General features: G+C 40.2%; 1 protein-coding gene across 1 annotated transcript in view; it reads right to left on the minus strand.

Moving 5' to 3' along the window:
- Nucleotides 1–3,785: 3,785 nt before the first annotated feature.
- Nucleotides 3,786–22,862, minus strand: part of LOC121301783 (tumor necrosis factor receptor superfamily member 16-like) — a 51,756-nt gene continuing 32,679 nt past the window's right edge. Inside the window, exons 4-6 of the mRNA XM_041231387.1 lie at nucleotides 11,197–11,422; nucleotides 10,089–10,258; nucleotides 3,786–6,161 (exon numbers count right to left, since the gene is read on the minus strand). Coding sequence (XP_041087321.1) covers nucleotides 5,851–6,161; nucleotides 10,089–10,258; nucleotides 11,197–11,422 — 707 coding nt within the window. The 3' untranslated portion in view covers nucleotides 3,786–5,850. The remainder of the gene's footprint in view (nucleotides 6,162–10,088; nucleotides 10,259–11,196; nucleotides 11,423–22,862) is intronic.

Raw genomic sequence — 22,862 nt, forward strand, 5'->3', positions numbered from 1 at the left:
CTGTTTTTTTTCCTGGTATATTAGGATTCGCATGGAGCAGCCAGCCATGTTCAGAAGGTCCTGGGAAGGTCTTGTGATTCGATAACCGGGTGCTCTGCTTGTGGCAGCCATCTTAAGAAGGTCTAGAGCAGGCTGTGTAACGGGTTGCGTGGAGTTGTATATAAAACCATCTGCCTTTGTGCTTGGTGTTTTTGATAAACTCTCTGACGTAATGTAATAATGTTAATGTAATATTTCATGCTGCAGCAGATCACTCAGGAATAAAAGTGTGCTTTACTAAGAGTTGAATGCAACTTGCTTGCAGGGATGTTTATTTTTATTTTTCTTGAAATTGGGAGTGTGTATTTATTAAAACTGATTAATCAGAGCATGTGAACGTACCTTTATAATAATAATAATAATAATAATAATAATAACTTTAATTTGATATTTGATTTCCTCCTGGAGGTTGAGGAGTTAATAATTGTGACATCAGGAAATTCAATACCCGTGTTGTTTGCATTGTTATAGCTATAGCATGCATGCTGGCTCTGAATCCTGTGGGCCAGTGAGGGGTCATGGTTACGAGCCCCATGTTGAAATTCCCTCCCTGAGTCCAGGTGGAAGCTCACTTGTGCTTACACTCGAGGACAAGCTTTGATTAAGCGGGTGGAGAATGGAATGAACCTCCTCCTAGTGGCTGATGAGTCAATAATACTGACATATGAATAAGACCAGTGCTTACCTCTCGACTAGAGAGCTTGCTCTTCGGTTGAAAGATAAGACATTCATCTTTGAATAGGAAGGTTAAACGTTCACCTCTCCATTCAAATTCAATTGGCTGAGATGATGATGATTGTCTAACCATTCTATTAAGAACAAGCGCTCTTATCGAGATGTCAGTATCGTTAACTCACCAGCCACTACACCTTCTTGCTTCTTTAAAGAATCATAAAGAACTACAATTGAAATCACAAAAAGCATTTACTAAGTCAATGGAAAAAATGTAACACATGTGGTCTTTGAGTTACTATTTTATTATTATTATTTATTAGATATATATATCTTTTTTTTTTTTTTTGCCCACAGTTCCAAACGAGCTACTCTCTCCAATCTAGGACAGTAAATAAAAACAAACAGAGAATATAAAATATGACAGTATGGTATAGAATGGAGTGTGTAATATACAGAGTGCTCACATTTATTTTTCCAACTAGAGGTGAGCATGGATACATGAAACCCTGCTATCAATTGCTAACTTTTTAGGTAAAACTACTATAGAAGTCATTTGGACCTCAGCTAATACCTCTTTCAGTCTGACAGTCTGCCTTGCTGGATGTCTTCAAACCTATTTAATATTGACATTGCATTCTACCACCAATAGAGTGAGTTACCTATTTCTACAAAAGTAACATCCCAGAATAGCCTTCGTCTGTTTCAGTCAAAGATACCCAGGTGTTCATTACGAGTAGGTCCTCCTTCCTGATCCATGCTTACCTCTGCGTTGAACCCTTTCAACACAAAATAACTTTACAGAAAGATAACCCTGAGATAACTAATCAAATAGGCATTTTAAAAGGCATACCCAAGACAGTTTGAGTGGAGTTATCTTTCCTGGGCGTGTGTACCAGTCTGCAGTAGTGAAAGAGTCAATGTAAATACTACTACTGTTCTGCTGCTCCAGATCTAGTTTTGGCTTTCACAGTGCAGCCACCTGTGCCACCAGCTTCTAGACATAACATAGTGGCAGAGAATCTCACATCTCGCTAAGGCATTCATCTCACTTTATCATTTTAGCCATGTATGGCTTCTCTCCCTCAAACAGCTTCACATTCTTGGCTCGGAGCAGACTGGAACAGGGTTTTTTTTTTTTAGGGAAAATACAAATGCATGGAATAATTGCAATGGGTGTGGTTCATTTTTTTTTTGTTTTCAGCAAAATTAAAATTCCCCCATGCTTATTGCATGAATTCATATTTCAATTTTTTTTTTTTTTTAGCAACAATTAAACAGAGCACTAAGATGCATCTCAGTTTATCATCGCTGAGGATTTCTTCTTTCTTTTTCGCAAAACAGTCAAAATTGGACACTCACAATGAACATGTTGAATTTCTAATTGAGATGACTTCTGAATGTCGGCCAGGCCAAATTCCAGGTTCACAGTAACTAGTGTGGTTCCTTTGTCTGCTAAACGTTGAGGAATTCTTCAAATTCATCATTGCTTTACACATGTCCAGCAGATCACTCAGTAAGCACCATAAGAACAGAAGAGATACGAACAAGTGACCTCCCAGTAATGCTCGCCCAGCTCCTTTTAGCTCACTGAACTTTGTCTAATTGACTCTTAAAGAGTCCTATGACCGCAGCAACATGAATTTACTGCTCCTGGGTATTCCACATTAAAATATGCATCTGCTTTACTCCACATTAAATCACATCCCTATGCTTTTATGTTATGTCTACAGTCCAGTTTTATACATTAAGGGCTTCAATGCATCTGTGCAAAGCAATGATGACTGAAGGATTACTAAAAATTGATGGACGGGTGAACCACTGAAAGCTGTGAACTTGACAAGGCTTCGGATTTGTGTGACGTTTCAGAATGTGATCTGAGAGGCGAGGAGGTGTCAGATTTTTGGCAACAACCAAAGAAAAATTAGTCTTGATGGAGAAACAGGTGCTTGGAATTCAGTTTAATACAGTATTAATTTCTAGTAAATAAGTGCTATAAAATAATATCGAAACATAAAAAATTAATAAAAATACAAAAATTAAAAGTTTCTTACAGCGATGGGAAGTCTCCATTTCATGTATTTCATTTTTTCTGTTTTTTTTTTCCACCAGGAGAGAAAACAGACAGTTTATATCTATTGTAATACTGGCATTGACTGCTTGGTTACATATACATACAATGGTGGTAGGTCTGAAACAAAATTGGTTTGGTTCAGCTAAGGTTTCCTATGTTATGTTTTAAACATGAGCTTTGCTAGATTTGTAACGACCACCATTGGAATATACTAAACAGATCTGAAACTGGTGTGTTCACTTACAATCATCTTGCCCAAAAAGTAATATACATCCTTGGGTTTAAAAGCATATAATCCATCCATCCATCCATGCATCCATTATCTACTGATAATAGGATCGCAATGAGCCAGAGCATAACCAGGCAGACACAGGGCACAAGGCAGGACTACACCCTGGCTGAGACGCCAGCCCATCGAAGGGCAACTAAGGGACAATTTAGAGAGGCCAATCCACCTAGCCAGCATGTCTTTGAACTGTGGAAGGAAGCAGGAGCACCAGAAGAAAACCCATGCGAACACGGGGAGAACATGCAAACTCCATAAAGACATACCCCAGAGCCGGAATCGAACCCAGGACCCTGGATTAAAAGCATATATATATTTTTTGCACGGGTCTTGATGCAATAGTTACTATCAATGCAATTTATTTTTGTATTCATATACCCTAAGCAGTTAAAGTCCAGGGCTTGTAACCAGAAGATCACTGGTTCAAATCCCACCTCTCCCACTGACTGACTCACTGTCTGACCCTGAGTAAGTCACTTCACCTCCTTGTGCTCCATCCTGCAGATGAGATGTTAAATCAACATCGTATTGTAAGTGACTCTGCATATAATGCACAGTTCACAGCCTACCTCTGTAAAGCGCTTTGTGATGGTGGTCCGCTATGAAAGGCGCTATATAAAGATATGGTTATTGTTATTATTATTGTTATAACCATTCCAGGTTTTACTACGAGCTTGATTAGCCACAGTGTATGAGTAGCAAGGTCAGGTGTGTCTTATTAAACTCATGGTAAAAACAAGATTGGATCAAACTGCTGTTCAGCAGGAGTCTTAATTTCCATCCCTGATGTAGAACATCCTTCCACTTATAATTTACTGGTACTGTCTGCTCTGTACCACACATTGTTGCAAACACAGGCCCTATCTGCTCAAAGGAAAGAAAACGAACGCTTAAAGCAGCTTAAAAGAATGAATAACAGAGAGTAAATATTAGTAGTTTTTGGATACAAGTAAAACAAATCACTTAGCGTTTCTATTGTTTACACCTCAGAACATTTCAACAATGATAAGTACTTCTTAGTGATGTTCATTTCTTCAATTAATATTTTTAATGTCAAAGTATACATTCAAGTAAATTAGCCATTTCAAGTATTTTTTTATTTATAGTATATGTTTTTTTTTTTTTTTTTTTTCTGAAGGGGGAGGAGTTGGCTGCAATCCCCACTTTTCACTCAAACTAACAGCTTATTCCTCTCAAATCTATATACAGCAGTGTCCCTTTAATACAAGTATTGTCTAAATTAGCAAATTATTTCACTGAAGCGCCTGCCAATTTGGCAGCGTGCGTCTTATATTGCAGATTGTCATGGGTGAGTCTAACTTACATACATTAGCCGCGCTACCCACTGCCTTATAAAAACTAAAAATATATATTTAACAATACCTTTCGTATCTCAAGCATGGGATTATTTTGCTGTGTATCGTTTTGTTTTACTTTAATTTCACTGTATTTCACTCCCATGTATCCAGCAATGGCACAACCACTTCACTGCCTGTGCTACACTGAATAGGACTTGGGGTCAAGAGGTGGGGTCCTATTACCTGCAACACAGAGGAAGCTTTTAAATCAGCTTTCAGTGTTGGGCAGGAAATTGTGCTTTATCAGAGTCAGGGAAAGTCAACAGCATGGCAATAGGGGCTTGGAAGATTTTTTTTTTTAAAGCCTCAATTATGTTCATTGAGTTTTCAAGCATCCCATAAGAAATGCATTCATGAATGGGATCCATACTGTCGAGAATTGCCAAGTTTGTAAATGCTACCCTGCTTGTGTAGGGAAACTTGTCTACTGTATACTAGAACACATTGCTTATTCATACAACCTGCTTATAGTTTCATTACAAAGCCATCTAAAGAAGCAGTCGCAGACTGTTTGGCACAAAGTTGCCATACTGGGACAAAACTGATCACACCAGTTTATAGAGCTCTGCAAAGAATATTTCTAATAGGGGACAAATCCCAGCGATAAGCAAGGGTTTATACCACACTCATCAACAGCCATTCGCTGACATTTTCTCTTGAGGACCACTCCTAAATGATTACTTTACATACAATGGCATACTTTTATTTTACAGGATATACAATGTATACTTAGCCATGGTCATATATCTAGCCATGATCTTAATTTGTCACTAGATGCAATAAGGTAGCCAAGTCAGAGGTCACTGTGAATCAACCAGTAGCAAAGCTGAGAATCAAACCCAGCACCACCTAGTCCTAAACCAAACCTCGGCTTAGAAGTGTGGAGCCGGATTGAGGAAGAGAGAATAGCTATGCAGTTTACACAGATTTTCATAATTTTGCAGGAATCTTGCACATAATAGGGGGATTACAATGTCCCCAGTGGTCACACACAGTCAATCGATGGTATGTCTCGATGTTGGATACCGTCACAGTGTAAGTGTTTGGTATGTGCCTCTTCTTTTGACTGTGTTTGCATTGCACAGCCAATCCATACATAATGTAATCATAACGAGTGCGCGTAGGGAGGAGGGGCTAAAATGTTGGTAGGGGAAGAGGAAGGGGAGGTGGGACAATACTGAAAATAGATGCCTCAGTGCACATGAGTAAAGTCTTAAAGAGTTAGTGGGGGTTGGCCGGCTACATTCCCTCCGTAAATTCTTCATGAGTTCTTCGTTTAACGCGTCACTTCTTTTTTTTTTTTTTAGATCCCTCACTACGGGGGGGGGGAAAAAAAAGTCTGAACTGAAATTCTTCAGACAGCACTCCCTCCCTTTCTTGTCTTCCTTCCTCCGTGTGTCCTGGGGAGCGCAGTCCCAGCCTCAGACCGCAGAGGTCGCTGTGGGCTCAGGACTCAGGCTCTCAGCGATGTCGTCTCTCTTTATCTTGCGTAGGGCGGTGCACAGGGCATCCAGGGTGGCACAGTCCTTGGAGCCCCAGTCAGAGAGCAGGGCCTTCACTGGGTGCTCTTCTTGACGGAAGGTGTCTATGTGCTCTTCCTGGTAGCCCAGTAGCCCGGCCAGGCTGCACCAGTCCATATCCTCTTCAGCGCTCTTCTCTGCGAGCAGGTTCTCCACTTCTTCTTGCTTGTGAGGGGGAAGGATGGTAAAGAGGTTGCCGTCTACCTTCACCACTGTGGGGGACAGAGACAGAAGGGGGGAGGGGTATGTCAAACACAAACAAACAGCCAACAACTAAGATACACAGGGTCATATCTATAAAGCATTTACCGATGTGCTAAGCACCTTTTTTTTGTCAAATGAAAATCAAACTGTGATAGAACCAGCAGGAAACCACAGAAGTTCATGAAGAAGCTCTTAAATGACTTCTCTGAAGCTTGGTAATGTTTTTTCTTCATTTAACAGTGGTAAGTGCTCTGTGAATACGTCCTGTCACTTTTAATCCATTTTTAATCTCTTTCTAGTTGCCAAATTCAATTAGGTAGCTCCCAAGAATTAAAAATGTATCTTTTTAAGATTACCAAAAAAAAAAAAAAAGTATCTACAAGAAGGACTGACTTACAACAAATAAACAATCAGTCAAAAGATTCGATGCGCTGCCATTATGGGTTCTGTCCCTGTCGGTGAGATGAGATGTTAAAAGCTCTAATACTGCAAATACAAATAAGCCTGTCTCTTTTGCATAATGATTTGGAGGCTTGCGTGTGCATGGCTGCAGGTTTGCTCCCAGCCTCAGTCTTGTTACACCTGTCCTATGCAACATGGAAGTCAAAAGTGAGTTTTAGTACACTGTCCAGACTCTAGTTTAATGATTTAGCATCCTACACTGTCTTCAGGGGAAGGAAATAAGACAGCTTGGCCAGTTACTGGACTTTAGCTGGGCTTAGAGATGGAAATGTCAACAGAATTTATTTTTTGTTTAAAAATGTGACAGTTGTAATCTTTTATGGTAACAAATTTAAAACAAAGACGGAGATCATACAGCCGCAGACCAATAACACAGGCTGTTCCAATAATTTAGGATCACAGCAGGAAAATGCCATCTGCCGTGAACCCCCCCCTTTAAATTCAGAAATTCATGCTCAGTATTGGCGATGTCAAGCTATTTCCCAGTCGACCAATTTCCTGTGACACCGGCACTATTTTTTTATATTCCTTCCTGTCTAGTTCTCTACATGATCTGTGTTTCTTTAACGGCAAGCGCAACATTATTTTGGCTACCCGAAAACACGAAAACTACATCTGTTATTGAAAATGTGTGATCTACTTCTTGTTATTTGCAACATGTATGTAGGTTAGGTGGAGCGAGGGGGAAACTTAAAGACCAGGTTTGATAAATACTGAAGTAATTACATGTTTGTGTCGTGAGAGCTCTACTGTACCAGAGTGCCAACTATTTTCAATGATTTAACAATTGTAATGTTACAATACCTGCAATTACTGCCTGTTCTATTGAAAAGCTCTTCCATAAGTCTGAGTTGTTTCCTGTTCATCTTTTAATATCACTAACTCGTTTCTGCTCCCCAAACTGCGCCCTCAGGTAACAGTAGTGATGACATTTGGATAATTTAGTTGCGGGCTCCTCCTGTCATCATACTGTACTTGTGCAGAACTTCTTCAGAACCAGATTAATTTTCAGACCTATTTTGTAATCTGGTTTCCAACCTGTTTGATGAGCCATTTTGTTATTATTATTATTATTATTATTATTATTATTATTATTATTATTATTATTATTATTATTATTATTATTAATAATATGTGGTAAACTGTGCTTTTCCTATAAACTCTTGAGTTTAACTGTCTGATTATCAGTATTTGGTACCTCACTTGCTGATGCACGTGCCCATTGTCCCATGCCCCCTGTAGTTAGTAAGGATGCGAACACACATCTGTCTGATCCACAGCAAAATAATCACAGGCTCTTGAAAATGAAACGTTTTTTTAAAGGTTATCACAACTGTTTATTGACTTGTTGGCTTGAAGATGTTTAATGAACAGCTGGAATCTTAAGTAAAAACCATGACACATTACTAACGAATCACCCCAAGGGAGATTTCTAAACTCCTATTTTAGTGTCTGTTTTGTGTAATTGATCACGTTTCATATATATAATAGAATGAATGTTGCCAAGGAGATTGAACAGAGTCAGTAGATGTGATGGGTACAATAGGATTGCACCTAAGACAGACATGAAGGTCTGTACTGTAGCCCACGATGTTAACTGTCTCTCAGTCTCTGTGCTGGGAGTGGTCTGTTCATTAGCGCCTACAGTATATGATGATGCGAGATAGCTTGGTGTGCTTTCCTGGTCTGAGCTGTGTCACAGACACCTGCTAATGAACTTTCAAATAAACCCTCCGGCATACTCCCTACCCCTTTCCCTCTGCCCCTCGCTCCCTGCCAATCGCTTTTAGCTCCAGTGCATGGAATAGTGCACAAGTCTTTCAAATTCAATACAGTCTGGTATAGAAAACTCAGTACTGGGCATCTGAGAGCCAGCTAATTCAATATAGCAGTATAGAGAACTTAGTGCTGTACTAGAGATCTGAGAGCCTGCTAATTCAATACAGTAGTATAGAGAACTCAGTGTTGTACTAGAGATCTGAGAGCCTGCTAATTCTAATATAAAGAATGCAGTGCAGTACTGGGGATCTGAGAGCCAGTTAATTAGGTAGTCCAGTGCAGAGAACTCAGTGCTGAACTGGGGTTCTTACAAATAAGCCTTTACAGTCCAGTTTGAATGTATTGAATTGTGTACCAGTTACCATTACAGAAAGATAATTATTTGGGGTAAAATGAAAAATGAATCCCCCCCTCCTGGTTCTGTATTCGAATATAATAATAAAGGCACTGATCAAAATGCTTGTCTGCTTGGGTTTGTGAATTCAATGAAGGCACTTGCTAATACAGCACCTGGATCTGCTTGACTCTGTTTCTTACAGTCGTGCTTTAGAATCAATGATTGAGTGTTTGAAGTCAGGGGCGGGATATGTCAGCTACTGGACTGTGCACATTACTCAGGTGTATCTGTGGAAAATGAAAGCCACGCAATAAAAACTGGTTTACTAGTGAGGTTGAATCTGGGTTACAGCTGTCCCGCTTGGGTGAAATTGATCTCTTACAGCTGTCCTGGTTTTATAGGTGTCTCTGAGGAAACAGTGGGGTTCATGGTTTTAAATTTGGGGTCACAGTCCCCATATCACATTCCCATTAACACGCCACAAAGAAACTCAGGAGGCGTCTAATTACATTAAAAATAGATTGTGGGAAAGATATTGGCATCACGATCAAACAATAATGAAATGGTATCATTTTTTTATTTTTTTATTTTTTATTTGACTGTTTTTATGAATGTGGCCTCATGGTTTAAAACTGGACAGCAGCGGGTAGATCCTTCATAGAGTAAATGAAAACGCTTAACAGCATTGTTTCTATTGACTGGGAGGTAATGTGACCTAGAGGTTAGAGCTTGGCAACTGTACTTGAAACCTTAGTCCTCTGCTTCTAGTGCTTTATCTTGTGGCACCTAGTCTATACTATACTGTGCCCCTGTGCTACACCCTGTGTCCCTGTGCTGTACTGTGCCCCTGTGCTGTACCCCGTGCCCCTGTGCTGTACTGTGTCCCTGTGCTGTGCTGTACTGTTCTTCTGCTATACTGTGCCCCTATGCTGTACTCTGTGTCCCTGTGCTGTACTGTGCCCCTGTGCTGTACCCCGTGCCCCTGTGCTGTACTGTGTCCCTGTGCTGTGCCGTACTGTTCTTCTGCTATACTGTGCCCCTATGCTGTACTCTGTGTCCCTGTGCTGTACTGTGCCCCTGTGCTGTACCCCGTGCCCCTGTGCTGTACTGTACTGTTCTTCTGCTATACTGTGCCCCTGTGCTACACCCCGTGCCCCTGTGCTGTACTGTGTCCCTGTGCTGTGCTGTACTGTTCTTCTGCTATACTGTGCCCCTATGCTGTACTCTGTGTCCCTGTGCTGTACTGTACCCCTGTGCTGTACCCCGTGCCCCTGTACTGTACTGTGTCCCTGTGCTGTGCTGTACTGTTCTTCTGCTATACTGTGCCCCTATGCTGTACTCTGTATCTGGTCCGTACCTGGTGGCTGGGACAGGCTCTGCTGCTGCTGCTGTTGTTGCTGTTCCTGCAGACTCTGGCTGTCGACAGAGATTCCGCTGTCGCTATGCAGTTTCTCTCCCTCCGGAGATGGGGTCTGGTTCACTGTCCTGTTATTGGCTCCCTGTTTGTTCTGCTTGCAGCTGTTCCACCTGTAGGAGGAGGTGGGGGGTCAGTTTGGAACTAGGGTCTCTGAGAGACAGATAATTCAGTGTAGGAATGAGGACTGATGCTCGTTATGAGATTAAAGCTCTGTGCATGAAGAGGAGCTTTATTACAGCTGCACATATACAAAGACTAAAACAGCTAGCAATAAGTACATTTAAGCCTTTAAGGTAACTTCCAGGCTTCAGTTTTTATGCAATTTACCTAACTATAGTAAAATTGACCTGATTTGTTTTTGTGCTATTGTACTGTATAAATATGCACCATAAGGCACAAATGTACTGACACCAGTCTGTTGAAAAGAGTCTTTAAACTTTACAAAAAACCTTACAGCTGTCATATACAGTAATTCCGGGGTCAATATATATATATATATATATATATATATTAATATATAAATATATATAGATATATATATAATATATCTATTATATATATATATGATGTTTTTTTTTTTTTCTCAAATTATATTTCCGAGTTGTTTATTTCAACAAATAAGTACCATTAAAACGTCAACACCTATATGAAACGTAAGGTTACAAATGATGATTTGCCTTTTTTTTTTTTTTTTTTTACCCTACTCTACCTCCCTGATCTTCACAATTCTTACCTATCCTTTACCATGCTTTCACTATGCTTCATTGCACATTGCTGGGCTTTTACGATAGGAAACTTTTTCATCACTGAGCAAGCTGTGACTTGAAAAATGTCCCATACACAAATAAGGAAATAAAGTAACCCTTTACACATCCTAAAGTTGCTTGTTTCTCATTTGCAACTTTATCTCCTTACAAAAAAACCCAGAGTCAGTTAAACACCAGTAAATGCTCACTAACTCCCCTTGCCCCCCTCAACACTACCCCCTGTCCCCTCAACACTACTCCCTGCCCCCTCAATACTGCCCCGGCTCCAGTGTGGCTCTTACTTCTTAAACACGATGAAGGCCACGAGTCCCAGCACCACGGCTGCTAGGATGGAGCAGTAGATGGGGATGAGGTTCTGGTCCATTCCAACACCGCCCATGCGCGTTGAGCTGGGGTTTGTGGTGGTCACAGTGTCCGTGGGGGGAGTGATTTTGGGGATCCCTCCTCCCAAGGTGCTGTCTGTCATGTCCATCGTGGGGGTGGAGGTGAAAAACCTGGGGTTCAGTTCTAGAGCAAAGAAGGACACTTGTTACTGATAGAGTTGGGATTGTAATCAATTAGCATGATATTACACAGAATCTCATTGGTTGGTTGTTTGATGTTCTCAAAAAAGATTATCGCTAATCGTACACTCAGCAATCATTTCTAAGCGTGATCTACTGAGATATTTTGTATGCCTTACTTTCTCTAGAAGTTCTCTTGTCAAGTTATGGCAGTAACACAGTACTGATGACACATGCAATAGATTGATGACACATGCAGTAGATTGTGCACATGCAATAGAGGTGCACAAACCAATTACTCAGATCAAATTCTCTACCATTCCAAGTGAAACAACTGAAGCCACTTGGGTTTGTGTGGATTGCTATTCCAAGCAGCTGTTACCTTCAATGGTAAATCAGCCCGATCAACACCAACAACCCTCACCTGATTGTCAGCACCTGTTTTCTGAACAATCGAATAATTGGTTATTTGAACAAGTGTCTATAAAAATACAGCATTTCTGCTGAACCAGGACCATTGTACAATCATTACTCCATACCCATGGGGCTCCTATAATTGTTGGGAATGCAGTGGTCTGCTAATGGCTAGGGTAGGGTTTCTAGGGACTTTGCAAATATTTCCATATGACGCCTATGAGAATAAAACAGTTCAGAGCATCTCTAGGAACTGTGTCCATGTAAGAGTGACTGGGGCCTGGATGCAGCTGCTCTGACATGGTCTTCTCTTTGGGACTCTATAATAAGTTATATATTCAGCAGGATAAAGACAATATGAATTCATGCTGTAATGCCCATTTCTGTGTCACATGTGATACAATGCTGAGCCACCCCTCTATATTATTATTTTTAAAATCCAGCCTCACAAGCCAGGATTTTTCATATGCAGTATATTAGGTGTTGCCAGACAGGAACGAAAAATTATGTCTTGCAAAAGAAATGGAATCTAGATACATAAACAAAACAGCTTTTCTCATTTAAAAAATGATTGGGCATTACAGGGTTAAGAATCTAGTCACACAGTTGTTGAGATACAAAATAATAGCGATAATAAACATATTACTGTCTCTATTATGGCATCGTTTGCAGCGTATCCTCAAAAACTGCACGTCAGATAAACCTTCCTCTACAGTGGTAGCAGAAATAAGCTGGAATTCAACCAAAGAAAAGATGACTTTTAGAATTTAATTTTAGAACATTCCCCAACTCTGCAGGTTATGACTAAGGATGCTAAACAATTTGTTTCATTGTTTTGTTTTAATCTGATTATTGGAACATTATTATTATTATTATTATTATTATTATTATTATTATTATTATTATTATTATTATTTATTCTCTCTGTGTATTATTCTCTCTGCGTCAGATTCTGTACCAGAACACAGAAGCTCATACTTCACTATTCAGGATGGAAAAATATTTCATTGGAAACTAATCAGAATCAGATCACATTGACCTAAATTCTACCAAATGTAAATCCTTCAAAAAGCACAGATTTGGGTTTTTACATATTATTATTACAGTAGATCCATGGCTGTTTAGATAAGAAACATAAAACTGATGGAATACGAAACACTTTTTCAGGAACAGTGGCTTGAAACCTGGTTGCAGGAGAGAGGGAGACCTAGTTTGAGGCAACTGTATCCCCGGGTGTGACGTGCTGTGGCCTGAAACCTAGCATCTTGAAACCAAGTTCCAAGCCACAAAGTGGCTCTGTGTTCTCTCAGCATAAGATCATAAAAACAAATTACAAACAACAGCAGACCATCCTGCCCATTAGTGCCCGTCCAGTTCCCAATAGGTTGACCTCAAGATTTCAGGTTGGGTCTTAATCACAATGATTCAGCATCAATAACATGGCTACATAGCTGTGTCAGGGCAGAAGCCTTGTTGCTGTAAATAGTGTGTGTGGGGGAATGTAAGGTTGGCAGGGATGGGGTTAAATCTATCCCTGTCAGCAATCACAGGTGAGATCATTACCTAATTAGGTAATTGGTACTAATTGGGGAGTGGCCACATGTATAAAAGGAGCCAGAAATCCTTTGTTTGCTAGAGGAGTTTGGGGGGGGTTGTACTGTTTGGAAAAGCATTATAGTGAAGGTGAATGCCCAGCCTGTACTGTTTTGTTTTATTTGAACATTTGTTTTGGCCCTCGTGCCTCATGTCTAATTTATTTTCACACAAGCTATTTATTTTACACACACTTTTTAGCCCTTTGCAGTCCTATGTCGGACCAGGTCAACATTACAATTTTCCCTTTCCTGTCCAATGTTGGACCTTGTCCGACATCGTCAAAAAGATGTAAAGCCCAAGTCTCTAGTCGTTTTTTCTCCAGAAAAAGCTGAGAAAACCTTTCAATGGCCGAGTGAGACCGACAGGAGCCGAATGAAACAAAAAAAAAGGCATATCTCAGTTTTTTGGAGATGTTATAGTAATAACATAATGACTTGGATCGCATTATTGAGGAGTTTGGTGATGAAACGAGTGATCAGGAGAGGATATATCAGTATGCACGAAATAAATAAAATAAACAGCATGTGTGAAAATAAATTGGAACTGATGCGCCTGCAATGGACTGCAAAGGGTTAAAAGTAATTTTATTCAAAGTAAAACAGGTTTAAAAGGCACTGCATATCAACAGGGCACTCATCTCCAGCTCTGCCCCACCCCTTGTTCGCTGTATTTATCACATATCTCTTCATAGTTGTGCATACTGATAAATCATCTCCTGATCACTCAATTTATCACCAAATTCCTTAATAATGTGATACAAGTCATTAATTTATTACTATAACATCTCAAAAAGCTTGGAAAGTTATTTTCTTAGAGTGCTGGATGCGGAAGCAGCTGTCTTGTTTGTTCGTGTCCGTGTTGTGTCTGTGGTGAAGGGACTATGCATACTGCTCAGATCAACCTCCTTTTATTTTTCCAGCCTCTCTCGGCCATTGAAAGCTTTTCTCAGCTTCGAAAACAGCCTCGAGCACACTGGCTGCTTTCTTTAAATACCCTGCACCTGGCTCTAATTTACAACTAACACCAGGTGCAGGGGATAACTAATAATAAAACAATTCCTCCAGGATTTCTCTGTACTTTGCTGCATCCATTTTGCCCTCTATCTTCACAAGCTTTCCAGGCCCTGACGCAGAGAACCATCCCCATAGCATGACGCTGCCACCACCATGCTTCACGGTAGGGATGGTGTTCTCAGGATGATGTGCGGTGTTAGGCTTGCGCCAAACATAGCGCTTAGCGTTGAGGCCAAAAAGCTCTATTTTGGTCTCATCAGACTATAGAATCTTCTTCCACTTGGTCTCAGAGTCTTCCATATGCCTTCTGGCAAACTCCATTCAAGATCTGATGTGAGTTTTTTTTCAACAAATGGCTTTCTTTTTGTCACTCTCCCATAAAGGCCAGTTTTGTGAAGCACTCAGACTATTGTTGCCATATGCACAGCGTCTCCCAGCTCAGCCATGGAAGACTGTAACTCCTTTAGAGTTGCCATAGGCCTCTTGGTGGCCTCTCTGACTAGTGCCCTTCTTGCCCGGATACTCAGTTTTTGAGGATGGCCTGTTCTAGACAGATTCACAGTTGTGCCATATTCTCTCCATTTCTTAATAATGGACTTTACTGTGCTCTGGGGGATATTCAGTGCCTTGGAAATGTTCTTATAGCCTACCCCTGATTGGTGCTTTTGAAGAACCTTATGCCGGATTTGCTTTGCATTCAACTAGTTATGTGACTTCTAAAGACAATTGTTTGCACCAGAGCTTATTTAGGTGTGTCATAGCAAAGGTGGTGAATATTTATGCAATCAATTATTTTCTGTTTTGTATTTGTAATTAATTTAGTACAATTTGTAGATTTTATTTTTCACTTTGACATTATGGACTTTTTTTGTGTTGATCAGGGGCAAAAACTCCTAATTAAATCAATTTTGATTCCATGTTGTAACACAATAAAATGTGGAAAAGTCCAAGGGGGGTGAATACTTTTGAGAGCCACTGTAATACATTCTTATTAGAAATGTCACTACTTAGTTTCATCAGCTATGGGAAAGCAGTTCCAAAGCTATTAAAAGTAGGTAATCATGACCCAGATTCTCACATTTCTCTAAAAAACCTGTAAACGAGTTCAGCCCCATTCATGAAAATGTAAGGAATCTTTTTTTTAACCATTTTAGAGTTTTTAATCTGTTGAACCTTGACGCAGTTCAAATGAACTCAGTAATTTATTAACAGAATTCAAAACAATTTACAAGCAAGCTGTGTGGTAAGGAGGGAGGTCTTGTGAGCTCTTTGGTTAGTTGCATTCCACTGCCCCCCAGTTCAAGCTCAATCGCTTCCATTCAGTCTGACACAGCCCCTGTGGTGAGCAAAGAATTGGAGCCACTGAACCAGGAATAACATCCCGGTGAGATGGGAGACAGTGTTCCAGGGGGTCCCGGGAACAGCATCCCGGTGAGCTGGGAGAGTGTTCCAAAGGGTCCTGGGAACAGCATCCCTGTTTTCTGTGAGGGAGCACACAGCTCTAACTACTGCAGTATTGGTCACAGACAGTCTTCAGCTCTACAAGGCCACAAAGCCTCCTTCCAAGTCCCTCAGCACTAACCACAAGGCCTCGCTGCCTCCCTCACTCCTCGTCCCTCAGCTATAACCACTAGGCCACATCCCCTCCCCCAGGCCCTCAGCTCTAATGCTTTGGACAGCTCTTGCCACTAGGACATATCCTCTGCTGTTTATTTTCAGAGCTCTAGCACACTAAACCTCTTCACTGCCAGGTCTAAAGTGCTGTTGCTCTGCGTCTCTTGATGAGCACAAACACATACCTCACCCCTGACCTCAGACTGTTTTCAAAGCCCATTTCAACAACAATACGCCACTGATTTCGCAATGGCTTCTAGAGCTACGAAAACGTGTTAAAAAGAGGGAGTTCTTTTTTGTTTTAGAGTTAATTTTATGTATTCACACTGATGCTTTGATCCCCGGCTAAACATGGTTGTAAAACAAACCGCAGTCTCAGTTTATGCATCTTGCCTACAGCAATCCCAGATCTCTCTCTCTCTCTCTCTCTCTCTCTGGGTGCCTTTCTAACACAGAATTCACAGTTCTGTAAGTCAAAAGGCTCTGTTTTTATGAAATGTCCTAATAACCATAATAACCCTGGTGGAGCAGGATTCAGAGGGCTCTTTGTTGCTGTATATTGAGTGCTCGTCTTCTTCTATCAAGCGACTGGCTTTGATTTGAGGCCTGATGGGGGGAGGGGGGGAGGGGGATTTGTTCCGGCGAGATAGCAAACAGAAGCAAAAATCAAAAGTGCACTGATTAGCACTTAGGCTGTGCAGAGCTGCACAGCGCTGAGAACCCCGAACCTTTCATTACTGCTGCACTGGTAGCAAGGCTCAATCAATTGACTAAATATATCAGAGTTAAAAATATGAAGAACTCAAATTTGCAGTAACAGTGACATTGTGTTGTTTTCCAATGACCAAGGTTGATACATTATGTAGCAGGCTTTACAAAGAAGTCATAAAAAAGGATCACATCAAATCTGTACTGTCCTTGCTGCCCATAGCACCTCACACCCACACTATTAACAGTGTTATAAGACAGTTTATACAACATTCAGGGTCATTTTAGCCAGATTGCCATTAATTTATTATACAAATCCAACTGAAACAATGTAAATATACCTGTAACCATACAGTTATACAGCAAAATGTGTAAGTATAGTCATAGTTATACTACAGCCCACAAAGACACTTGCATCACAATTGAATTAGATAATTAGATACAATTCATGTCCATTGGTGCAGTTCAAACACAGCATGTCTCTATTTCATTACAGAAGTTTTATAGCCATCGCCACAGGCCATGAACCTAAGCTCAAAACTTCTGTCCTTTCTAAAAAGGCACAGACAGAAGAAACCGTAAACTGTAAAATTCAAAGCGTGCATTTAATAAAATAATGGTGCAGCATCAGCTGGTAACCTTGGGAACGATGACACCTCTATTGAGGCTCTGCTACCTGTTCACTAACCCGGAGCTAAACTGTCTCTGCAAAATGCCTCAACTAGTTTAAAGGCAGGTTTGAATCTGCTCATTGTAGAGTCAGCCAAACGTTAACACTGTAGCGGTTGATCTGGACAAATAAAAGGTGTGCCGCAGGCTTTAGGCAAGACTGAACAACAGTGAATGGAGCTGCTCTTGCTTGTACATTTTGTTTTAATATGTTTAAGCTGCATGACCAGAACCAAGCCTAAGCCAACCCAGAGATACCAGCAAGGCAGTTGACATTCAGGTACATTCATCTTTATTTTACTTTATAATACACCTGCTGATATGATACATGCCTTATAATTGTTTCAAATTGAGAATGTTTGAGTAGCTCAGTGGTTAGTGTGCTGGGCTGCAGCGTGGAAGGCAGTGGGTTTGAATAGCTCAGTGGTTAGAGTGCTGGGCTGCGGCGTAGAAGGCAGTGGGTTTGAGTAACTCAGTGGTTAGAGTGCTGGGCTGCAGTGTGGAAGGCAGTGGGTTTGAGTAGCTCAGTGGTTAGAGTGCTGGGCTGCAGTGTGGAAGGCAGTGGTTAGAGCAAGAAAGACAGCAGTGGAGTGGAGAAACTTCATAAAATATCATGACAGATGGTGGTGTGAATATTAATAGAATGGAAAAGCTTCTTATTCCACCCAGGCCTTGAGGGTGTCTAACGGCAGCCAGGGTTCCCACAGTCTGCTGAGACAAGCTGGAATTTATCAGCTGTCAAGTGAATCAAAACTTTCAGATGTTTTGAATGGTCGTGGTTGCAGCTTTGAACCTGTGTGTGTGTGTGTGTGTGTGTGTGTGTGTGTGTCTGTGCTTGCTAGACTGGTTCAGGGATCCCAGAAGCTCAAAACTATCTACTAAACACTTGAAGGATTCCATCAAATACCAGCTGATTCTGGTCCTCCCATTCAATTCAGTGTAGGGAAGTGGGCATTCCCTTATAAACATTTCCCATAGTAAATGCAGAGCAAAGTGTAATAGGCAGAGGCATGGTACAGCACAGATAGGTATGGTAAAGCATAGACAGGTATGGTAAAGCATATTATAAAAAATAAATAAAAACAGGGTGAACTATTGTAAATTAAATACTTCTGAATAAAAAATCATAATCTACATTTACCTTCACAATGGTTTTTGTTTTTACAATAATAATAATAATAATAATAATAATAATAATAATAATAATAATAATAATAATAATAATAGAACTGCCAGGCAGTTTTACGGCTCCCAAGCCCCAGTATCAGAACCCGTCTAATGTTTAGATCTCAATATGCCAAGTTTAAAATCAGCAACTTCAACAGTTCCACACAAATGCATCAGGCGGCCATCTTGTTTAACACACAAATGCCATTTTTGAAAATGTAAGTTTTACCAACACAAGCACGATGGTTTTCAAGTTTGCTGTTAATCAAGTGAACCATTTTTAAACTGAAGCAGTTTTAAATATAAGAAGAAAATGTAGGAGTGGCAGCCATATTGTTTCACGAAACATAACCATTTTAACATATTTGTATTCTGCTGTCGCCAGAACGATGCCTACCAAGTTTGGAGTCTGTTGGTCAGACTTTCAAGTAAAAGCAGTCTGCTGTTAAGGGCACGTTTCTGTGAAATTTGCTGCAGTCATTTTACTATTGAATTGTATCACAGCAGCTTCTGCTTTGAAAGCAGGTTTGGATGCTGATAATATCTGCCAAGTGTCAGATCAATCACTTCAACGATGCCAAAGAAGAACATTTCAGGAGGTTTCAAGATGAAATGCGTCACATGGCCATTTCGCTTTAACACATGTTTCTTAAAAGTCAGTTGTATTGCTACAGTGTCAAGGGTGATGCTTGTGAAGTTTCGAGTTAATCAAGTAAATTGTTTGTCAACTGAGGCAGTTTTAAATTTCTGATGCAAACGTACACCTGGCCGCCATCTTGTTTTATAAAACATAACCATTTTTACATATTTGTATTCCATTATTACTGGGACAATAACTACCAAGTTTGGAGCTTGTTGGTCAAATGGTGTAGTCAAATAGCAGCAGTTTGCTGTTAAGGGTGCGTTTCGTTAACGTTTGTGGCAGCCATTTTGACATTAAAATTTCATTGATGAAACTTCTGCTTTGCAAACTTGATGCGGGTTTGGATGCTGATGATATATGCCAAGTATCAGATCAATGGTTTCATCGGTTCCCAGGAAGCAGATTTCGAAATGTTTCTAAAAAAAAGCTTCAAAACGGCCATTTTTGTTTCTGGTCAACACAATTTTTAAAAAATTCAGTTTTATTGATACAGTATCAGGAAAGATGTTTGTGGGTTTGGAGTTAGTCAAGTAAATCATTTGTCAACTGACGCAGGTTTAAATTTCAAATGTAAACGTATTACTGGCGGACATCTTGTTTTATAAAACAACATTTTCATTTGTTTGTATCCCATTGTTACTGGGATGATAACTACCAAGTTTGGAGCTTGCTGGACAAACAGTTTTCAAACAGCAGCAGTTTGTTGTTAGGGGTGCGTTTCGATGTAGCCATTTGGACATGAAAATTTATCACAGCATTTATCAAACTTATCAAATTTATCAAACTTGATGCGGGTTTGGATGCTGATGATATATGCCAAGTTTCAGATAAATCGCTTCACTGGTTCCCAAGAAGAAGATTTCGAAAGGTATTATCGAAAAATGAGTCACAGCGCCAACTGCAAGGACACAGCAGCAAAAATTTTTGCAGCATCTGACAGCCAATGTATCCAGCTTATAAGCTGCCAAGTCAGAACCTGATCAGTCACACAGCTCTGAAGCAGCAGCAGTTTAAAGTTTTGGGAAGAAAAATAAATAAATAAACTTTAACAATAACAATAGGGTTCCCAGCCTTTGGCTAGGAAGCCTAATAAGAAGTTATTATTATTATTATTAAGTTATTTTGGCCATTAGAGTAAAATCAATTTATAATTTATTCACCAGAACATTCCAAAGATTCTGATGTGAACTATCATCATCTTTGTCCACAATGCAGAGAGAGAATGGAGGTACATGTCAGATCATTCTATAAAAAGAGAAACAAACTCCCGGACTGCAGAACTAATATTTTTTTGCGAACTCAATCCGCTGTGTCTCCTCTACTTCAGAGAAAAACATTATGTTGAGGCAAGATACATGGGCTAAAACCGAGTCAAAGACAGTGGAAATGAAGTCCAGGGAAAACCGTGAAAGCGAGAGGTAAGACACAGTATTTTTTTTCAATCGGATTCTGTAGATGGGATCTTTATCAACGCAGAACTTGCAATCTGCTCATCATATTCAGGAATCACAAAACGCAGCTAAAAATGATTCGGGACCAAGGCAAAGCATCACAAGAAGAAAACAGTGGCAGTATTTAGACCTGTCACTGTTTAGATCATTAAAATAAAGCCCACTGGCTCCGATTTCATAAACTGAGAAAAAACACTTAAAACAGCTGTTAGGGCGAGGGTGGGAGTCATGGAAGGGAAGAAACCAGATACAGCAGGAGCAGGACAGCTGATCTCAGTGTATTGATCAGAGCACTGCAGGGTGTCTGTCGAGGACTCTGCATTCTGTGCCAGTATGGGGCAATGAGTCACACCGCTCCCGGACACAACCAAGTTAGGAATGTGTTCATTAAAATGTGTCTTCCTTTACCATTCAACTCTTGTGCTTGTGTGGCTTCATCCTTTTAATTGATACATTGCTATGACTTTACAGTGACAGCTATACAACATCTGAGGGGTTGCTGTGTGCAAGTACAGCTGTCTATTTGTAATGGATGATTTGTAAAGTCTTTCTGCAAGTCTCTCCAGACACACTTACAATAGGAAATCAGCTCTAGAAGCAGGGAGCCTGAAGCAGTCACCTGCTGCCTGGCTCTGTCTGTGGCAGCCAGTCCTGCACATTCCTTGGCTGCTGGCTATGTATCCCTACATTGACCCTCAAACATTCAGGCAGTGGGCACTGGACTGCCATTGATCAGCTGAGAGCACAAAACCTGTGCCAGTTTAAACACCCCAGAGAAATCCCAGGAATTTACTACCGGAAAATCTGACTGAAATGAGGAAAGAGTAGCTGAATGAATATTTCATCTCTGCCCAGCTTCAGAAATGGCACAGTCCAGCAAAAGTAAGATGCAACAGAGCTAGCCTGGGGTGCTATCAGACTGTTATTATTGAGATTGCTGGTTTGAAGGAGGAGGTCAAGGGTTACATCAACTAATTTGCACCCTTTTTGATAAATAAGCTGATAACTTAGGAAGTTACACTAAGACCACCTAAGTAGTTTTTTTTTTTTTTTTTTTTTTTACTAGCGTCCATAATAGCACCTGGATACAAAGAAAAAACTATGTTCTAGAGTTTAAACAAGTATAAAATGTTTTGAATTTTACCTAAAAATAGGTGGGCCAAATATAGGTATTATAAATGAGCCTACACCTGTTTCATAGTCAATATTTCTTCATAGCCTTTCCCATATGCAGTGACTGTAAATGCTGTAGACATACATTCTCAAACACAAATACATATGATCACTTTCTCGTTTTATTCATGTGTGTCAACCTATGTTGGGCCACTTATTCACACAGAGAGTGGTGAAGCTATGGAATATCCATATTATTGATGCAGAATCACCGAGATCCTTTAAGATTCAACCCGACAGTTTCTCATGTTCTTATAATGTACTGCTCTCCAGTGACTGGCCACAGCTGAAGCCCGGTCAGGGCTCTGTAAATTGACCCCGGTGATGACCTCTGGCCTTAGCCCATGAGCTTGCTGTTGCTCCATTTGTCTTGATTCAAGGACAGTGCAGCCTTTCACTCTATACCCGCACTGGGACTCCTCGCTGACCCAACCTTTCACTTCTCAGATTCTGTTCTGCCAGACCCTTTTCTAAGTTCACTGTATCTACATCAGCCTATTATTTCTAACAGACAGCAACGTGCTTGTTGTCAGTTGATCCCTTGACCCCTGACAATGGTTAATTACATTTTAGAGTGGATATCGCCAAGGCACTTGTATTATTGATAATTGATACAGGAACGGCGCCAAGTTTAGCTACACTGAATGAAATAAAGCACACACATGCACCCTGCAGAAATTGGTGACACTTAGTTAAATAGCGTTAAAGTATTGTTAGAGATACATGCCCATTGGAATTTATTTAAAAAAAAAAAAAAAATCTGGAAGAAAATTAGCTAGTTAACTATTGAACTAGACAAAAGTTTAAATTAGAACTGGGAAGTGGTCTGCCATTGTTTTCAGAATGTCTACAGAGCAATGACAAACTTATTTCAGATGTATTTATTTATTTTATTATTATACAAATGAAAACAATTACTTGGAAATGACTGATTATTTCATGACATTACTGGATTTTTTATTTGCTTGAATTCCTAAACTTTTTTGTTGTTAACAC

This window comes from Polyodon spathula, chromosome 28, assembly GCF_017654505.1.
Source record: "Polyodon spathula isolate WHYD16114869_AA chromosome 28, ASM1765450v1, whole genome shotgun sequence".
Taxonomy (NCBI): Eukaryota; Metazoa; Chordata; class Actinopteri; order Acipenseriformes; family Polyodontidae; genus Polyodon; species Polyodon spathula.